At 47.9% G+C, this 19,920-nt stretch overlaps 1 protein-coding gene across 4 annotated transcripts; it reads left to right on the top strand.

The window, feature by feature from the left end:
• The first annotated feature begins 3,542 nt into the window (after window positions 1-3,542).
• On the top strand, window positions 3,543-19,802 carry LOC116091396 (protein ZNF738-like). 4 transcript variants are annotated; one of them, XM_031372764.1, is made up of 5 exons: window positions 3,543-3,805; window positions 12,442-12,578; window positions 13,651-13,777; window positions 14,165-14,248; window positions 17,023-19,802. In XM_031372764.1, exons 2-5 carry the CDS (start codon window positions 12,564-12,566, stop codon window positions 18,792-18,794), a joined length of 1,998 nt encoding a protein of 665 aa, XP_031228624.1. In that variant the 5' UTR covers window positions 3,543-3,805; window positions 12,442-12,563; the 3' UTR covers window positions 18,795-19,802. The 4 variants fall into 4 exon arrangements, with proteins under 4 accessions (XP_031228624.1, XP_031228627.1, XP_031228625.1 ...); XM_031372767.1 differs by having other exon boundaries at window positions 14,165-14,258; window positions 17,023-17,071; XM_031372765.1 differs by lacking the exon at window positions 12,442-12,578.
• Window positions 19,803-19,920: the final 118 nt, after the last annotated feature.

Here is a 19,920-nt window from a genome sequence, read left to right as displayed (position 1 = left end):
ACCTTATCATCAGAACTACACCTCTGAAACTGGTGGTGCAGTTTGAGAAGGTTTCAGAGGTGTGACTCAGCTGGAGGAAATATTCATTGGAGGTGGTCCTTAAGGACTCACACCATTCCCAGTTTGCTCTCTGCTTCCTGATTTTGGTTAAAGATGTGAGCTCTCAACTGGTCCTGCTGCCATGATTTCCTGCCATGATAGTGGTAGACCCTTACCCCTCCACAACCAAAAGCCCAAATAGGTTCTTTACGTTGCTCTGGTCATGGTGTTCTATCACAGCAATAGAAAAGTGACTAATATAACCACACACACACACACACACACACACACACACACACACACACAAGTATATTTTATTTAAAAGTACACTGTAACAAGAGATGGGTCCATGGCTAAGAACTCATACTATTCTTGCAGAGAGTCTGGATTGAATTTCCAGCACCCATATTTGAAGATTCACACACCTACCTGTAACGGCAGCTCCAGGGGATTGAGCCCCCTTTTCTGGCCTCAGCAGGCCCCTCCGTATGGCACACCCCACCCTCCTCACACTCACTCATCCCCTGATGACTATCCTTGGTTGTCAACTAGACTACATCTGGAGTGTCTAGTTGTGTTTGCATACACTTGTGAAGGATTTTCTTTTCTTAATTAAATCATTTGAAATGGGAAGACATACTTTTAATCTGGTTCTTTTGAGGTGGGAAGGTCCTCCTTTGATCTGGGCCACACCTTCTGCGAGCAGCCATATAAAGGACACGGAAGAAGGATTCCAGAATGTACTGAAGACCAGCTGAGGCATTCAGTCTACTGAACAACTCCTGGAATCTTGGACCTTCCATTGCTAGACAGACATTGTTGGGTTAACTGGGCACTGTTGAACTTACCCTGTAAGCAATTCTAATAAGTTGTGTGTGGTGTGTATGCATGCATGCGCATGCATGTGTGTATGTATGTGTGTGTGTGTAATTCTATCAGTTCTTTTCCTCTAGAGAACCTTGAATAATACATACTCACACAATTAAAAATAATAAAAGTTTTATTTAGCCTTTGAGTCCTGTCAATCAGAGGGAGTCAGAGCAGGTGCCATGGTAGAACACCACTGGTTAACTAGCTTTTTTTTTCCTAAGAATTACTTATTTATTGTATGTGAGTACACTGTCCCCTTTTCAGACACACCAGAAGGGGGCATCGGATCCCATTACAGATGGTTGTGAGCCACCATGTGGTTGCTGGGAATTGAACTCAGGACCTCTGGGAGAGCAGCCGGTGCTTTTAACTGCTGAGCAATCTCTCCAGCCCTAAAAATAAATCTTAAAACTGCATTGTAAGTTCTACCTACTTCCCTGTGTTATATATTAACATGTTATAATCTACATTGTAGGGTTTATTGATTGTCCTATATCCCACTTTGTGGATTTTCATAGTTTTTGTAACTTAACCTCCCCCCACCCCCACTCATCGCATACTCCTGTCAGCAAACACTGAGGAGGGCCTGCCCAGCTTTGAATTTTACTCCCTTCCGTCACAGCCCTGGAGAACGAATGACTGCATTAACAAAGCACATGTTCCTTCGGAACCCAGAGACAGAGTGGCCTCCAATTGTTCTACAAATTACATCCCAAGAAGATATTTATGAGAATGAGCATTTCTCCAAACCTCAGCCACTCTGCATACCATATTTCTTTGTAATCTTCACCTACTGTGAAGGCAAAAAAGTATTTAAACACTTGCAGTTTTTATCTGAAGTTTATGACCAGCTCCTGCATATTTATTCCTCATTTGCATCTCCCTTTTATTGCTAGTCCTTTGTATCCATAGATCATTTTTATGGGACTGTGATCTTCTTACAAATGTGTAAGAGATAATTAAATGGAGCCAGTAAACCATTTCTTTCATATGTGTATACTTACAAAATATATTTTCCAATCTTATTGGTATTTTTTTTTTTAGATAAGCTTTGACATTTTTTTTTAGAGTGAAACTTTGAGTCATGCCCTTGGTAGCTGCTAGTGTCGATCCCTGCCCATGGATTAAATGGGACAGTTTGTTTCTGATTCCTATATAGTGCCTGGTAACACATGGTTAGAAGGTTAGGTCCCATCCCTGTGAGGTCCATGCAGCAGCACCTGTACTGCTCCTCTCCCACTCGACCACCACTCCCCAGGCCCTTAGTCTCCTAAGATGATTTGTTGTTGTTGTTACTGTTGTTGTTTTTCAAGACAGGGTTTTTCTGTATAGCCCTGGCTGTCCTGGAACTCACTCTGTAGACCAGGCTGGTCTCGAACTCATAGAAGTCCTCCTTCCTCTGCCTCCCAAGTGCTGGGATTAAAGACCTGTGCCACCACACCCAGCTCCAGTCTCCAGTTCTTATGGCACCCGGCAGCGTGCAAGGATAGCTTTTCTGTGAGTTCTGCCCAGCGCTCAGCACTGGTCAACTTAGTCCTAGCTGCTGAATACCACGGGGAGTAGAGCCTGCTGTAGCCCACTGTCACTCGCAAAGGGTGCAAAAACTTAGGAATTCGTGCATCACCGTACCGTATGCCAACATGCACGTCATCAGTTATTTCCAGGGCCTGGGGGTAGCGGGGCTCAAGGTTAAAACCCGGGGTTACCCTTTTGGTTCTCAGTTCCCAAGTCAGGCAGCTTACAACCACCTGTACCTATCAGCTCCAGTGCATCCGGCGCCCTCTTCTGGACTCAAAGGGCACCTACTGTCACAACTGCAAGGTAAGAAAATGATTAATATGCTTAATGAAAAATCCGAAATTAAACCTGTAGGGTCCTATTAGGGTCCTCTCTCCCTCTCCCCACCCTCTCTCTCTCCTCTCTCCCTCCCTCCTTCCCTCTCTCCCTCCCTCCCCCTTTCTCCCTCCCTCTCTTTCTTTCTTTCTTTCTTCCTTTCTTTGTTGTTGTGGTTGTTTTTGTTTCCAAGACAGGGTTTCTCTGTACAGCCCTGCCGTCCTGGAACACACTTTGTAGACCAGGCTGGCTTCCAACTCAGAGATCCGCCGAGTGTTGGGGATTAAAGGCATATGCCACCATGCTCTGTCTAGGGTCCTATTTCACCAACAGTATTGCCTAGGGTCTGGAAATATGGCTCAGTGGTTATAAGCATTTTTTCATGGTTGTGGAGGTCCAGGGTTCTATTCCAGGATCCAGTTAAGGTGGCTCCCAACTGCTTGTAACTCCAGCTCCAGGGGGTCTTCTCGGAACTTCCGGCCTCCGCGGGGATCTAGACTCACGTGCACATAAGCACACACATATATGCACAGACCTTTAAAAGCATTTTAAAGTACCACCCAATGGGCTCGTTTGCTCCTAGGCCTTGACTTGTGTATTTCATTTTCTCTTTGGTTTCCAGGCATTACTTTTGATGCTTAGTTTTGGCTGAAGGTGTCATGTACGGTTGAGAGGGAAAACGTGAGGGTAGTATTGATCATTGATAATAATTCATGGCTTTACTTTCTATAAACGCTTCTCCTCCTTGCCTCGTTCTCGCGTGGTGTGAACACAACTCTTCGAGCGGCTCTGCCTCCGAGGCAAAGGCGGCTGCAGGTGGCTCTCCAGCTAGGCGGGAGCTCTGTCGCTCCCTGGAAGTGGCACGGGCGCCGTGGGAACCGAGTCAGGAATGTGATGGAGGCCAAGAGGGTCGCGGGAACCGGTCCCTAGCATCTCTGCTGCGCATGTGCAGTTCATCTTCATTGTTCGCTCCCGCGTCCCGCTGAGCGTGGAGGAAACCCTCAGATCCTCGGGGTCTACGCTCCGCGCAGAGACCCGGTCCCCAGGACAGGCACGCCCACGGGTGAGAGCCAATTTGGAGGGTTGCATTGCCAGGCTCGGGGTGGCTTACGTGTCAACATCTGCGCGGGTCCTGGGGGGCCCTGACACTGACCCCGAGTGTGCTTCGCGCTGGCGGCGGTGGGCTTCTCCAAGGAGAAGAGACAGGGTTTGGTGGTCGGGACAAAGTGAGCTAGGGAAGGCATTCTGATGCCAGAGCTGCCTGCGAGGGCTCCGAGCTCCTCAGCAACTTCCACTCTTTCATAGGATGAGGATAAAGTCCGATGACACCTGTCCCGGGCAGTTGGGCCAAGAGCAGCAAGGCTCCTGTAGTTGAAAAGGCTGTGTTCAGAGTCTTAGTTCAAATTTGAGCAGTACTACTGAGTCCCCGCGGGCAAGCAAAGGACCTCAAGACTCTGTTTCACTGCCTGTCCATGGATGGGGGTTCTTCCCTGAATCTGCCTCTGGGCTATTCTGGGCAGTGCCTGAGATAGGCTTTAGCATTTGCTCAGGACCTGAAAGGGGTCTATCTTTTTCCTTCATGCCCTGTTCATTAAGCCCTGTGCACCATTTGGCTCTGAAAGCCGCTGTTAACAGCCAGGTTCTTACAGAGAAGAAAGACTAAGGGGGCGGGGCAGAGGGCGTGGTCTGCAGAAGAGAGTTGGGGCGCAAACCCCAAATCAGAAGAGAGATTCGGTCTAGTTTCCCTTCCTTCCTCCCTTCCCCAACCCTCCCTCCCTCTCTTCCCTCTCCTCTCAACCCTCCCTGTAATGCTCCACGTGGCTCCTCCCCAAGGACCTGCCCGGAGGGTGGAGGGCTGAGGCTCATTCAAAGCCTCTGCGCCCTTCTGCCTGGGCCACCTGTTTGTGCCCACTGCAGTTCCCAGACTACTAAGTTAGGCTTCCAGAAGTTTTTAGAATCTGTACCGGAATCACCAAAGTGCTCGGGCCCAACAGACAGCTGGGTACAGAGCATCTGATGTCTGCAAAGAAGCCTCCAAATTTATTTTGGGTGGTGTCACTATTGGTCTGGACATTCACTTGAGGGAGGGAGGGAGGAAGAGAGAGAGGGAGGAAAGAGAGGGAGGGAGGGAGAGGGAGAAAAAGAGAGAGGGAGAGAGGGGGGAGAGGGAGAGGGGCAGAGAGAGAAGGAGAGGGAGAGAGAGGGGCAGACAGAGGGAGAGAGGGGAGAGAGGGAGGGAGAGAGGGAGAGAGAGGAGGAGAGAAAGAGGGGGAGAAAGAGAGAGAGGGGAGAGAGAGAGGGAGAGGAGAGAGAGAGAGAAAGAGAGAGAGAGAGAGAGAGAGACCCTGCAGTCAGATTCAAGGTTCTCTAGTTCACAGTTCCTGTGAGCAAAAAATGGACACATCAGAAGCAGGACTCTCCCCAAGGGAGGTCCTTCCTCCCTTCTCTCCCTCTTTCCCTCCTCCCCTCCCTCCTCCCCTTCCTTCTCCCTTCCCTCTTCCCTTCCCTCCTGTCTTGGTTACTGTGCTCCACAGCTGCAGGGCAGAGTCTACATTCAGCTTGTAAAGCCCTTTCCTTCCTTCCTCCTCCCCTCCCTCCCCCCTTCCCTCCTGTCTTGGTTACCATGCTCCACAGCTGCAGGGCAGAGTCTACATATCAGCTTGTAAAGCCCTTGCAGAGCCTTCTTCCCCAGAACATCATCCCATGAGCAGTGGCATGAGCCAGCTTCCAAAAGAAGGAAGCCAGTCAGGCCAGCCAAGGGAGGTGAGCAAAGGCAGCTGCTTGGGAATAGAGAGTATCATAGAAGATGGAGGGAGTGCAGGCAGACGCAGTGGCCCCGCCCCCTGGAAGCTCCTCCCACAACCTTCTTCTCCTAGTCAAGTACAGCGGGAGCTCAGGGCCATACTGCTCACTCTCCTTTCAGGGGGCACACTGTTCTGCTTCATAATTAGCAATCCTTAACTGCATGGCTCACTCTATAAGAATGGCTCTGCTATTCCTCACCTCCATTTCCTCAGGGAGTGACAGTGGAGCCTACATCATTGACTACAAGCACTAAATGAGGCCATACCTGCCAGACTCCAGCGCTGAACCAGTGTAGTCAGCATAGCAAGTAGACAGGCTGTCATCTACGAGCAAGTTACTTGCTAGGGTCCAAACCGTGAGAATCAGTGAGAGCCCCTGACTCCCAGGCCTCAGCTAAGTCAAGTCTCTTGAACCCAAACCAAACTCCTTTGGAGATACTGAAATGAAAGATCTGACTTAAAGCACTGTCCCCATTGCCAGCAGCATAGGTTCTTTGAGTTGGGATTTGAGAGAGGGCTGGCTCAGCAGCTCAGCAGTTAAGAGCACGTGTTGCTCTTGCGGAAATCCTGAGTTTGTTTCCCAGCACCCGCATCAAGCAGCTCCTGTCACCTACAACTCCAGCTCCAGGGAACCAGATACCTTCTGGGTTCACAAGGCACTCACACCCATGTTCCCATACACAGAAAAAAGAGGAGACAGTTTTTAAAAACTAGGAACTTGAGTTAAGATGTTAAGGAGTTAGAGTCTATGTAGAAAGGTAAGTGAGCAGATATCTATAACGTGTTCATTATTCAGTTGTTTACACATGCTAGGTTCAAGAACACATATCTTCCATCACAGAAACCTAGGAAGAAGAGGTAGACGGGTCAGATCTCTGAGTTTGAAACCAGCCCACTCTGTGTAGAGAGTTCTAGACCAGCCAGAGTGACACCGCGAGACCTGTCTTAAAGCAAAACAAAGCCCATAAATTGATTTACACCTTTTATTATAGAAATATTCAAAACATACAAAATTAGAAAATACCATATTAACACCTGAGTGCTTGGCACAACTTAAGGTAGGGAGAGACAGTGGTATTGTCTGTCCACCCCCAGCATGTGTGCAGTCATACGTATGTACATGCACTTAAACACATACCCATGTTCTTTCTCCTTTCTATTCTCCTTTATAAGATATTTACTTATTTTATTATTTTTGTAGTGTTTGTTTGTTTATTTGAAGCAGAGATCTTCTGTGTAGCTCAGGCCGGTCTCAAATATTACATCCTCCTGCTTGTATCTCCTGAGTGCTGGGAACAGCTCTGGGCACGCTGCTACACTCAGTTCATAAGAGTAAACCTCAGACATCAAAACACACAAATGGACCTGAGGCCTGAGGTCATCCTTGCTCTAACCGTCTGCTTAGCTGGCTCTTTCCCAGCTTGACTCCATGCTGTGCGTGTTTGATTGCTGTCAAACCCAAAGAGGCCCTGGTCACTGAGAAAGGCCAGCAAGAGGCCAGGGCTGGCTCCCTGGTGGAAAGCTGCTTTCTCTGAGCTCCAGGTACTGATAACCACACACACACACATGAGAATTCATCTACCTGCCCTTCTGAGGAGTCGGGTGACATCGTCTCCCACATGGTCATTTGTCAGCATGTACAAGTGGATTTCTAGCAAGACTCTGAGGATCTTGATGGTTCCGCCCCTTCCCTCTCCCGCAGCCTCTGCAGCTCTCCTAGAACAGAGGGACATGAGCACAACTCAAGAGAATCGCCAGCTGCTTTCTTTGCATTTTTGGTAACCACGGCCCCTTGTCAGTCATTTGGTCATGTCCTCACTTCCCTTGCATCATGATTTCACTGTCTGTTTCTCTTGCAGTGACATCACGTGGATGGGCACAGCTCTCGTGATCATCAGCTTTATGGAAATCATTTACACAATCTTCCCTCTCCACTTTATGTCTTCCCTTATAGAACACACATTCTAATCGTTTGTAGCACGCCATCTAGCTACTGTAACAGTAATAATCTGAACTTGACATGCATTTCTGGTAATTCTTACATTCCTATTTAGGACACAGAATAACAAAATTCTAATAGTCGATCAATTGTGATGTTATTATTTTTTACTTCATTTATTTGGGGGGGGGGAGCATGTGCATGCCACAATGTTCCTGTGGATGTTGGAGGAAAACGTGTGGGAGGTAGTTCTCTTTTCACTCTGTGGGTCATGGGCATCAAATTCAGGTGGTCAGGCTTGGTGGCAAGCTCTCTTACCCACTGAGCCAGCTCACTGTGTTATCAACATCTACAGTGTTATGTACAATTTAGGGTTACATGTCTTGTTCTAGTCGCCATTAACATCCCTCCCTGGATTACCTTATATGATTCTGACAGCATTATTGAGTATATACTTATTACATCCTTTTACTGAGAACTACGGACAGTTAGATCATCTTTTCAACTGAAATAATCCCAAAGCTGCACCTTAGCTGTTTGGTTATATGGAGTCCACCTCAAGTTCTGAGAGCTAATTTTCACCTTTTCGTGTTCTATTTTGCCCACGTGCTAAGACTTCAAAATCTGAGTCTTTGCTCCTTGGATGTCATTAGGAGCCGGGGCAAGCGAGTTTGGGGCGCCCTCTGCTGGCCACTGACACTGGCGGCGCGGTCAGTGGTTGGTTTTATGGCCTCACCCCAAACGGCCACGCCCTGCAGTAGCTGTCCTTCAGGGCATCGGGAGTTCTCGGGCTTGGTACCCACCATAGGTGGCTTTGTGTGAGACTGAAAGCATACTGCCTGCACACCCCTGGGGCGCGACAACGCTTGAGGTCTGTCTGTCTGCCTCCGTTACCTGGCGGTGAGTTTTGGTCTCTTGGGGATTCTGCAGAGTTTGAATGGAGGCGGTGACGCACATCGCACAGAGTTACTGCTTGTCTGCCTCCTGAACCTCCGTGTCTGAAATCCGTGTACCATTCAGTCCTACGACCGAGGGAATAACTCATGGAGGCTGGTTCCAAGCCCTCCGACTACTGAGAAAGGCAGCCTGCAGGATCACCGGGCACTGGAGAGAACAAGAAGTGGGCAGCTCTTGTGACTTAGTAACTACTTCCTCTTTCTCTTTTGTCACCTGGTGCCTGGTACTTAACCAGACCATCATGTCTGCCCACTTGGCTCCCGTCTGTCTTCACAGAGAGAAGCCCGGCCCCCTTCCTGGGGAGGCTCCAGCTCCCCCTGCACTTGCTTTCTTCCCACCTCCCTCTCTGTCCGGGCCACTCAGGAAGCGACACAAGCCTCCCATCCCACCACTCTGTCTCCTCATTCCATCTGTGGCTGGCCACTAACAGCGCTGCTCCTCAGGCTTTCCTGTTCTCATGCTTTCCCCGAAGGAAAACATTTCCTATTTTCCCAAATCGACGACAAAATCCTTAACATCTCCAGGCCCTTTTAGGTTTTTTTCCCTGGTAGAAAGCGCCCATCCTTACATCAACTTGGGGACATTGACTTGAATGTGTAAATATTTCCTTTAAAACACGTTTTCGTTTATTTAATCTGGGGGAGGAGCAGTGCACCTGCCACTGTGTGCAAATGCAGGTCAGAGGTCTCAGACTCCGTTCTCTCCTTCCAGCTTCTGGTTCGGGTCCTGAAGCTTGGAGACAAGTGTCTTACCCACCGAGCCATCTTCACAGCCCAACATTATTTTCTTCAATGTCTGTATTCCCCAGTATTGGTGAGTGAACCAGGCCTTATATACTGACTATACGCAGGCACTCTGCCCCAGCTCTCTCAATATATATTAACTATGTATACAGCGTGCTGCCTGCATGTACACCTACAGGCCAGAAGGGGGCACTAGATCCCATTATAGACAGTTGTGAGCCACCATATGGGTGCTGGGAATTGAACTCAGGACCTCTGGAAGATCCCCCAGTACTCTCTGAGCCACCTCTCCAGCCCCTCTCTTCAATGCTTTAGTCACAGTCATTCCCATCTTCACTGGCTTGTGGTCAGTTTCTCATTCACATTGCATTGGTTCTGCGGCCTGTGAGTCCCTTTCCCAGATTGCTTTCCAGACCTTGATCCTCTCTTATTCTCATGCCCCACACCTTTTTCTGTCTTCTGTGCTGAGGGATACTGAGGCCTCCGTAACTACCCAGGTGGCTGGCTGCATTTGCTCTGCTGCATGGAGCTGAGGCTCCATTCCTCCTCTCTCCCATGGGGTGGGGCTTAGCCTGGGGCCTTTCATAGGAGATGATGGGAAATGCCTTAGGATGCTGCCTTTAGACTGTATAGATTGACACAGGGAGACAAGTTCGAGGGGACCCCTCCTCTGACAGAGAGTAGGGATTTACCTAATGGTCTGTCCCCCCCCCAGAATCACCCAGAAGAAAATTATGCCGCCTCAGAGTGCTGTGCACCGTGGTCAGCTCCTGACTGGCTCTGAAGTTCTCAGACTCCAGGGGACAATTCCCTGCTCATTCTAGGGAACAATCCTGAATATTAACCCTCGGGTGAGGATCTGCCCAGAAGTCTGGCAGTCTCTCTGCCGATCATGGCTCTGGCCAACCCTCAGCCTCTGCACTTTCTATGCTGAAAGACCTTGCTGGGTTCTGCAAGGAGACCTGAGGTGCTGCTCAGTCTGGGTCTGTGGTGTGGCAACAGGTGCCTGGGGTACCCGGCACCCACTCACTGCCTGCCAGAAACTAATAGAAATTTCTGGCATGCCCATAGCCCCGCCCTGCGCTCCTCTGTGGGGATAAGCTCCCCTGCTTCTCTCTCAAGATCAAGAGCAGAAGAGCAAGGTCTATGTGACACAGACCCTGGAGAGCCACTCACTCTTGGGCTTGTCATGTCTGAGCACCACTGCAGACCCAAAGCCCTGCTTCCGGTCCCTTCTTGGGCCGCAGGGCCCGTGAGTTGTCTGCGCTGGCTATCTGCCTCAGCTTCCCCAACCTTCGTGTTCTTTGTGGACTATTCCCTCCTTGCAGTTTTGGATACTGCTGAGATATGTAGTTTTCGCAGACTACTTTTACTAAGGATTCAACCTCTCCTCTAGCCCGCCACCCAGCAGAGGGAGTGGAGGAGAAAATTATTAGGATCTGGGGGAAGTGGTCCTGTTCAGCAACAGTTCTTTGGGGACAAGCTTGATCTTCTTTCTCTGCGGTTCAGTCCCGTAGCAAACACTAAATACAACTCAGCCGCTGCAGGCCAGCAGCTACAGTCCAGTCCTTTCTGCAGGCAGACACCAGGCATGAACCAGCAGCTGTAGTTCAATCCTGAGAACCTGCCAGGCTTGCTAACCGGCCTGAAGGGAGGCTGCAGAACCAGCAAGCAGCCGCAGGAACCTCTCAAGCAGTTCTTGGGTGAATTTCTCTCAATGGTGGTTGAGCACAACAGCACTATGTAAGGTCTTCTTCGCTAAAGACAAGCACCAATACATGCGTGTCTTTAGTGAAGAATAGCAAGGCAGAACAAACCAAACCAAGGCTCAGTGCTCCTCTCCCACCGTCTGTGGGCTCATATTTATACTCCTTCATCAAGCATCCTTTCACGTGTGTCTGATTCAGGAAAGCAGTCTTTCATGTGTCTGCTTTAGCAAGACATCCTTTCAGCTGTGCATCCCAGCAAAACATCATTGGACATAACTAACTTTTCCAAAGAACTAAAAAATTCCACGTCAGAGATAGGTCTGATTTCTAAAAGAGTGGGGTTGTCTCTATCTCTCTCTGGAGTCCAAAGCTTATCTTATTTCTCCCTCCCCCCTCCCTCCTTCCCTCCTTTCCTTCCTCTCTCTCTCTCTCCTTCACCTTCCCTCCCCCTACCTCTCTCTGTCTTTCCTCCTTCCCTCCCCCTCTCTCCCTCTCTTCCCTCTTTATCTCTTCCCCATCACATTCTTTAGGCTATTCCATTCCCTCTCAGGACAGTATGTGGCCCCGAGCAGCATGCCCACTCACTACCTTCAAAGCTCCTCTCCTCCTCTTCCTTCCTGCTCAATTCCAGGCACGCTCTGTCACAGCGACCTCATCCCAGCTGTTAGAGGTGTCTCTAACTTTTCACTGGAACCATTTCCTAACCTGCTCACTTGGGAGAGGGGCAATGCTTTGTTGTAGGGTGTTTAGCTGTGTGTCTAGATGGATCCACTAGATGGCAGCAGCGCCCTCTCAGTGTAGCCAGTGTGCAGGCCACAGATGTTGCCAGATGCCCCCCTGGAGGCAACAACTGCTGTGGCTGAGAACCAGCGTCTCTCTCTCTCTCTCTTTCTTTCTTTTTAAGTTTAAATGTATATGGGTGTTTTGTCTGCATGCATGCCTGGTGCCCAAGGAGGCCTGAAGAGAGCATTGGACCTCGGGGAACAGAAATTAAAGGCATGTGAGCCACCATGTGGGTGCTGGACTCAAACCCCTGTCTGCAAGAGCAATCAGTACTCTTTACCACTGAGCCATCTCTCTAGCCCAAGAATTGGCTCCTTAAGTCAATCTATAGTATGCTCCTAAAGTGTTGCTCTCAAAATATAAATCTAGTTGTGTTAGCTGAATTGACTGTGTGTCTCCGCAACCCATAGATGATCCCCAAGAGGGGAGATGCTCCATGAGAAGTGAGCAGGCTAAACCAGAGTGTGTCGGAAAAATACTGGAATTTCCATAACCTTGGGAGTTTGTTTGTTTGTCTAAAAATAAAGTTGTTGAGCTTTACTTGGGGGGATTACTTGAGGGCTGTGTGCATACACTTAGGATTGCCAAGGGATGTTCTAATGGAAGCCACCAGCCTACCCTTTCTCCCTCTGCCCCTCCCGCCACTTGAACTGTTCTGGTCTCGACCAGGCCTCCAGCCTCCTCCTCTCTCACCGCCCTCCCTACAACTCCTCTAACACTAGCTATATTCTCAGCTACCCTCTAAGCCTTTACTCATGCTACAGCTGCAGTTACCCAGAGCTTGCTCTTCATGGACAACCAAGCCCTGACACAAAGACTGGAAAGATGGCTCAGAGAGTGAAGTCCCCGAGGTGCATGAGGACCTGAGTTCAGATCTCCAGCGCCCATGTTAAAAAGCCAGGTATGGTGATACACACCTGTAACACCAGCCCTGAGAGGCAGAGACTGGAAGATGCGTTTGGGTGGAGGGTGCTCACTGACCAGTTAGTGCTGGGGAGATGGCTCGCTGGGTAAAAATACTTGCCCTCCAAACCCGATCCTGAAGCCCCGAGTAACCACCAGGTGAGTGACGCGAGCCTCAGCAATTCCAGAGGGCTCCCTATCAGGACGCAGAGACAGGAGACTCTCCAGAAGCCCACAGCCAGCTGGCCATGGTGCACAGGCTGAAGAGACCCTGTCTCAAAGCGGGGAGGTGAGGACAGACTTCCAAGGCTGTTCTGTGATCACCACACACACACATCTCGGCATGTGTGGTCTGCACCTTCACAATGGAATGAGCACACATTCACATAGACTTACACACATAAACATACACATGCACACACAATACACACACATATATGCATACAATACTTGCATATACACACATACATACACACCTTCACACAGGAATGAACATACATGCCCATAGACTCACATACATAAACATACACAATACACATATACACACAATATGCACATACACACACACATACACACATATACACCCCCACCCTACCTTAACAAAATTGATTTTAAAAAGATAAGGTGAAGAGGTACTGAGGAAGACATTCAACATCGACCTCTGATAACCACATGAGCACACACATGTGCACATACATGCACTCAGACAAACTTGGTGATATGTGGCCTAAAGAAAGAAGTACATCTCCTACAGTTCATTGCTGCCAATGTTTGTATGTGCAGGAAATCTCAGGTCTGTAAGATCCGTAAAAACAAGCTCCAGTCTTATTTGCCTAAGTGTCCTCCACAGCCGGATCAGATCGACGCAGACGGGATTGCTTTATGAATTATCTGTGAATTGCAGTTTGCCTAGCATCTCTGCAGTGGTTCTGTAACTCCTCCAGAATATAGCATGCCTAATTGTAACCTTATGCTATTTTCTGGAATGCCATGGTAACTCATTGCCTAGCTGTGTCCCCCGTTGCTTTGTTTTTGAGCCTTTCCAATGGAGCCCCACTGGTTTATTGCAGGGACCAGTGTTGTTTGAAGATGTGTCTGTGGCCTTCACTCAGAAGGAGTGGCAGTTGCTGGATGCTGCCCAGAGGCACCTGTACAGGGAGGTGATGCTGGAGACCTACCGGCACCTACAAGCAGTGGGTAAGCCCCACGCCCACACTGCTCCAGTCAGCTTGTGTTTCTTACCTCAGAAGCAGAATCAATGTCAAGAGTAAAGTTTTAAGGGTGGGGCTGGAAGATGGCTCAGCAGTGAAGAGCACGTGCCGCTCTCCCGGAGGACCTGTGCCCAGTTCCCAGTACCACAGGATGTAGTTTATAACTGCCAGAAGCTGCAGCTCCAGGGGATCTGATGCCTGTTCCTGGCATCCTTGGATATCTGCACTCCTGGGCAGTCATTCACCAGATGCCTGATCCTCCAGCTGAGAACTTAGCCACTGGCTTTGGTGAAGCACACCAGAGCCCCACCATTGTGCACCCCTCCCTCAGCCCTGAGCAGTTTTGCCAAGCCTTGTCGTTCTCCCATCACAGGGCACAATGTAACCAAACCTGAGCTGATATGCAAGCTGGAGCAAGGAGAAGGCCCTTGGGAACCGCCAGGCCACAGCCTCTCAGGTAAGCTGAGGTCAGTAGAAAGGAGAGGGCAGACGCGAAGTCCTGGGCCACCAGAGCAAGGCTCGGTTTCTTGGGCTGTATCTATGGCTTGGTTGGTAGAGGGCTTGCCTCGCAGGCACAGAGCCGTGGCTCTGTACTCTAGCACGGCATCAATGAGATCAATGAGGCAACATGACACAGGCCTGAATATAATCCCAGCCCCAGAGCAGGAAGGTCAGGTATTCAAAGTCAGCTTGGGCTACAAGATGCCCATTATCAGAAACAAACAAACAAATAAACAAAAGACAATATCTTTGAGAGGCTCTAGAGTTTTCAAAGAGAAAGGAGAAATGCCTGTATCCTGCTCAATACCCCAAGTACAAATGTTTTCAGTAGGCTATGTATGGTCAGTAGGCTGTGTGTGGTGGCTCATGCCTTTGATACCAGCACTTGGTGGGTAGAGGCAGGAAGAACAGCCTAGCTTACAGAGTCCCAGGCCAACTAGGGGGCTATGTAGTAAGACCCTGTCTAAAAAGAATAAAAAGAAAGAATAAAAGTAAAAATAAAACAATCTTTGCTTCTTTATACGGGAAATATTTTTTTAAAAAAAGAGCGTGCCAACTCTCTGCAGGGCCGGACCACGCTCCTGCACTCCTGCCACTTCTAATTCTTCCTCAGTCATAAACCCTTGTAGTTGGCGATCGCACATTCCAGTAACTAAATGGAACCACCAACCTTGCGGTTGCACATCACCATACCCAGTAACCCAGTAAAATCAAGACTCTTTTTAAGCTTAATTAACCAATCAGATTTATGTATCAATAATATCACAGTTTACAAGATGCCCATACGATAATTTCATAGCCAATTGATAATGATAAAAGCTTTATCCCAATATTTCTAACTTAGTGAAATCATAGCTACTTGTGGCTGGTAACCACCACTCGAGTTCACATCCGCATCCTCATCCTTCTTCTCCTATCCTGAGGTGCTCCCTGTCTCGTCTCTGCAACTCTTAGCTCCGCCTCCCTCTTCCCTGTCCAATCACAGACCTCCTCCGCACTAATGTAATTGGACAGGGAAAATCCTGCGACAGCTTCTATGTGACTGTCCATAACTATCATGCGTGATGCCTCCGGTACTAAATGTTCTGGATGTGAACTCTGCGTTCATTCGTATAGTCAGTCCTCTGTTTGACAAATGTCTGTTAAGTGCCTGCTAGGAGCAGTCCCATTTTAGTCCCATTAATATTATTAATAATAATATTAATATCAGTATTAATTACTTTCAAAACTTCCAAAAACTTTCAAGAGTTTCAAAAACTTTCAAAAGCAATGAAGAATGAGGCTTAGAGACCCTGCCTCATAAACAAACAAACAAACAAATCTGAGAGTTGAAAGTTGAAAGCTGTTTATACAAAACCATGCACAAAAGCATCTAATTCATTACAAATCATCAAAATTTGAAAGCAGCCAGTGTGGATAAACAGAGTACAAACGGGCAATGGAAACACTCAGCTCCCAAATGCAACCTATCAAGCCACAAAAGATAGGTAGACTTTGAACACGCACTACTAAGGGAGAGATGCCAGCAGGAGAAGGCCGCATGCATCGGGTTCCAACCATGTGATAATCTAGGAGAAGCAAAGCTAGTCAGAGAGCAAAATGAGGACAGATACAGTGACACACAAGTTTTGATCCCAGCATTCCTAGAGGCAGAGGCAGGAGGATCTCTGTGAGTTTGAGGGCAGGACAACTGAGACCACATAGAAAGGCCCTGTCTCAAAAAACAAAAACAAAAACAAAAACAAAAAAACAAAAAACAAAAAATCAAAAGTGAGTAAGAAAAGCAGTGGTTTCCAGGGACTGGGGCAGGTGTGTGGAGAGGCAGAGCCTACAGGGCCTTAGGACAGTGAAACCATTCAGTAGGTTTAACTGTAATGGTGGACACATGTTGTTATGCATCTGTGCCTGCCCACAGAACATACAACAGTGTCAAACTCAAAGTAAAAAGGAATTTGGGTGAAATGTCTTCATTTTTGTATTTTTTTTTTATTTGTTTTTTCTAGACAGGGTTTCTCTGTGTAGCCCTGGCTGCCCTGAAACACACTCTGTAGACCAGGCTGCCCTCCAACTCAGAGACTGAACTGCTTCTGCCTCCCAAGTGCTGGGACGAAAGGAAATACACCATCACTGCCCAGCTTGCTTTGGGTAAATTTGATGGCAAAAATAGCTCCCACTTTAGGGAAGATATCAACAGTACTTGAATGAGTGACTTTGTAAGTTTTCTCGGTGTCAGTATGTGGTGTGGGACAGAGAAGACTGGAAGCAGGGGGAGTGACTTAGTGATCATAGGATCATATGTAGGATCAGATCTGACACCTCCCTTGGGCTGCACATCCCTCGGGCACCTTCCATTCCTACACTCACTGCTAGTGGTCCTTGTCTTTGCCTCATTTTTAATACCCTCCACCTGTAGATGAGTCCCTGTCTGACATTCCTTGTTCGAGGTTATGTTTTATTTCAAGCTCTGCCCGTTTGGTGGTCCTGTTTATTAGAAAGCAAAGCAGGTGGTGTTATTCTCCTTATTCCCTCCCCCTTTCTACTCTAGCGTGCATCTTTGTTTTCATATTATCCAGTGGAAAGACTAGATGAAGCAGTGTGTAAGATGGCTACCTTCCTTCCCAGGGGAGTGTGTCAGAGCCCCAGAATTAAGTCAGCAGAAGACATTTGTGTATAGCCCCTTTCCTTTAAAATGCTATTTAGATGTAAACAGTTAACTTCTCATGTTTCTAGAAGTCCGGACGACTGATACCATGACAACAAATGAAGAAAACGGAGGCAGATATTTGAGTCAAGTCTTTGTCAGCGATGAAACACTGACTAAGAGAAGAAGCAAGGCTCTAAAAGAAATCATTCATCTGGCCACAAACCCAGAGGTCTCAAGAGCGATACGACAGAAGTGTCCCTCGATGGAAGTGAGTTTGGAAACCATCACAGGATTAGTTACTGGTAGCAGAAACTATGCAACAAAAAAGTTGGATGGTTTGGGTGGGTCCAGGTCCCCTGATACTAGGCGTGAAAGACCTTATATAGGATGCAAAAACTGTGGATGTGATTTTAAGAAGAAATCCCACAGTCCTATGGAGCGCCCTACCCAACAACAGAAGACACTGCGTTTGGAGCAACTTCTTGAACATAAAAATTGTGGGAAGACCTCACACAGAAAGGCAGCCTCTGACGTATACCAGACAGATCTCACAGGACAGGAGCCCTCTCAAGAGAGCAAATACATCAAAGCCACTGTCCACAAGATAAGGTTCCAGACTTTTCTAAGAACCCTGAGAGAAAGGAAGGCACAAGAGGCCAGCCAACATGGAAAACCGTCGTGTGTGAAGTCAAAACATGAACCTGCAGAAACTCATATAAGGGAGAAACTCCGTGGGTGTGGTAGGCTTGAGAAACCCTTTGATGAGAAAACAGATCTTGGCAGATGTCAGAGAAGACAGCCAGGAGGAGAGTGGGGTGAAGGTAGTGTCAGTGAGAACGCCATAAGAAGCTCACCTCGCCTCCAAAACGAGAAAGTTCACATGGGAGAGAAAATCTGTGGCCATGGGAACTGTGATGAAACCCTTTGTGGAAAGTCATGCCTTACTCAGAACCAGAGAACTTGCATAGCAGAAAAACCCAAGCACTCAGACAGCCAAACAGCCTTAAAGATGTCGCATCCAACCCTACATCAGAGGATCAGCACAAGGGAGAAAAACCCCAAAGCGGATGTGTGTGAGAAGTCTCCGCCCCCCTCCCTCAAAGAATCAAGATGCACTCAACATGGGAGATCGTCCTTGGAGGAGAAACTGGAGTGTGAGGGAAATGAGAAATCGGACTGTAGTGAAAACCAGAGCCTTTGCAAAGAACAGAACGCCCACGAGTGCCGCATGTGTGAGGAAGATTGCTCCAAGACCTCAGGCCTTCCTCAACACCAGAGCTCAAACACAGGGCAAAAACCCTACGCATGCAACGAATGTAGCAAGTCCTTCCTGGTGAAGTCAAACCTCACGGAACACCAGAGAACTCACACCGGAGAGAAACCCTATGAATGTAAAGAGTGTGGAAAGTCATTTTGCCAAAAATATGCCCTCACAGTACACCAGAGAACTCACACGGGAGAGAAACCGTATAAATGCAACGAATGTGGGAAAACCTTCTGCGTAAAATCCAACCTTACCCAACACCAAAGGACTCACACGGGAGAGAAGCCGTACAAATGCAGCGAATGCTGGAGGTCTTTCTGTGTCAAGTCCAACCTCGTCGTGCACCAGAGAACTCACACAGGAGAGAAACCCTACAAGTGTCTCGAGTGTGGGAAGACCTTCTATGAGAAATCCGCCCTCACAAAACATCGGCGGATTCACACAGGGGAAAAACCTTATGAATGCGAAGAATGCAAAAAAAGTTTCAGCCAGAGGTCAGCCCTTACCAAGCACCAAAGAAAAACGCACAAGAAGAAAACACCCACTGGTAGCCTGCAAGGGCAGAAATCTGAATCTACCAGCGAAGCTCACTGAGCAGCAGTAAAACTGGAGAGCAAGATGCTACCATGGCAACGCGCGCCGATGAGAACTCCGCCAACAGATTATACGTGATAGAAGCTAGAGAATTAATGTAGGACTGAAAGCATAAAAATATTTCAAACGTGAATCCTTTCAACAGGTATGCAACGTTGTTGAAGGAGAAATATATGATTTTAGTGAATACGAAGAAAAATGTCCTTGTGGAAATATTGTCTAACTGAAGGTTATATTTCAGATGTGATGCAGAACTCATTACAGGACAGATAACAGAGCACCATCTGTTCTTCAGGCAGAATGAAGCAGGGCTCTTTCATAACAGTGATGAGTGAGGGTTTACTGATCCAGTTGTAACAAAGTCCTCGTTTGCCGGCCCAGCTTCACTCTTTTTGTCATGTTCTCTCCATTTCCTTCCTAGAAGTTTAAGTTTTTTCAATCATAAAAAGGACTTGACAGCGATAAAGGAACAAAAGTGGAAAAGACCAAAAGTGGAGGTACAGGAATCTAAGCCCTGGGTGTGAAAAGGTCCCAGGGACAGCTAATGGAAATGCCACAAACAAGAATCTACTAAAGACGTGTGCGCATGCGCTATAGGGATGCGTTAACCGCTATGTCCAGGGGCCGGCAAGGGCTCAGCGGTAGAAAGCTCTTGATCCACATGCCTCATGACCTCAGTTTGATTCCTGCAACCCACGTAAAGGTGGAATGAGAGAACTCACTCCACACATTTGTCCTCTGAGCTCAAACAGGCACTGTGGCGTGCTCGCGCGCACACACACATACACACACACACACACACACACACACACACACACACATATTAAGAAAAATAAAATTTTAAACAAAAACCCTAAATCTAATACTAGGTCATTTGTAATGAGAAGAGAAAGAGGAGGAAGAAGAACGAAATGTAAAGTCAGTTGAAAAGAGGGATTTGAAAGTTAGAAGATAGAAAAAGTATATATTTTTTAATTAACCCAATAAAGTGTGGCTTTGGAATGGTGAGTTGTGTGGTCATATTGTTGAATTCAACGTCTGTGGAGTTTTGTCTAGGGGAAAGGTAGACTTTTAAATATCCTACTTATGACCCGGGCTTCCTATGGATGGGGTAGGTAGGGGTGGA

The sequence above is a fragment of the Mastomys coucha genome, unplaced genomic scaffold, assembly GCF_008632895.1.
Source record: "Mastomys coucha isolate ucsf_1 unplaced genomic scaffold, UCSF_Mcou_1 pScaffold15, whole genome shotgun sequence".
In the NCBI taxonomy this organism is placed as follows: domain Eukaryota; kingdom Metazoa; phylum Chordata; class Mammalia; order Rodentia; family Muridae; genus Mastomys; species Mastomys coucha.
Note: the sequence above shows the minus strand (reverse complement) of the source record. Positions and strands in the feature narration are given on the sequence as shown.

Excerpts from the sequence above, each read along its gene's own strand:
- LOC116091396 (XM_031372764.1), top strand. Across the intron at positions 13,778-14,164 it reads CCGGCACCTACAAGCAGTGG|GGCACAATGTAACCAAACCT; the intron begins GTAAGCCCCACG and ends CTCCCATCACAG. Across the intron at positions 14,249-17,022 it reads GCCAGGCCACAGCCTCTCAG|AAGTCCGGACGACTGATACC; the intron begins GTAAGCTGAGGT and ends TCATGTTTCTAG.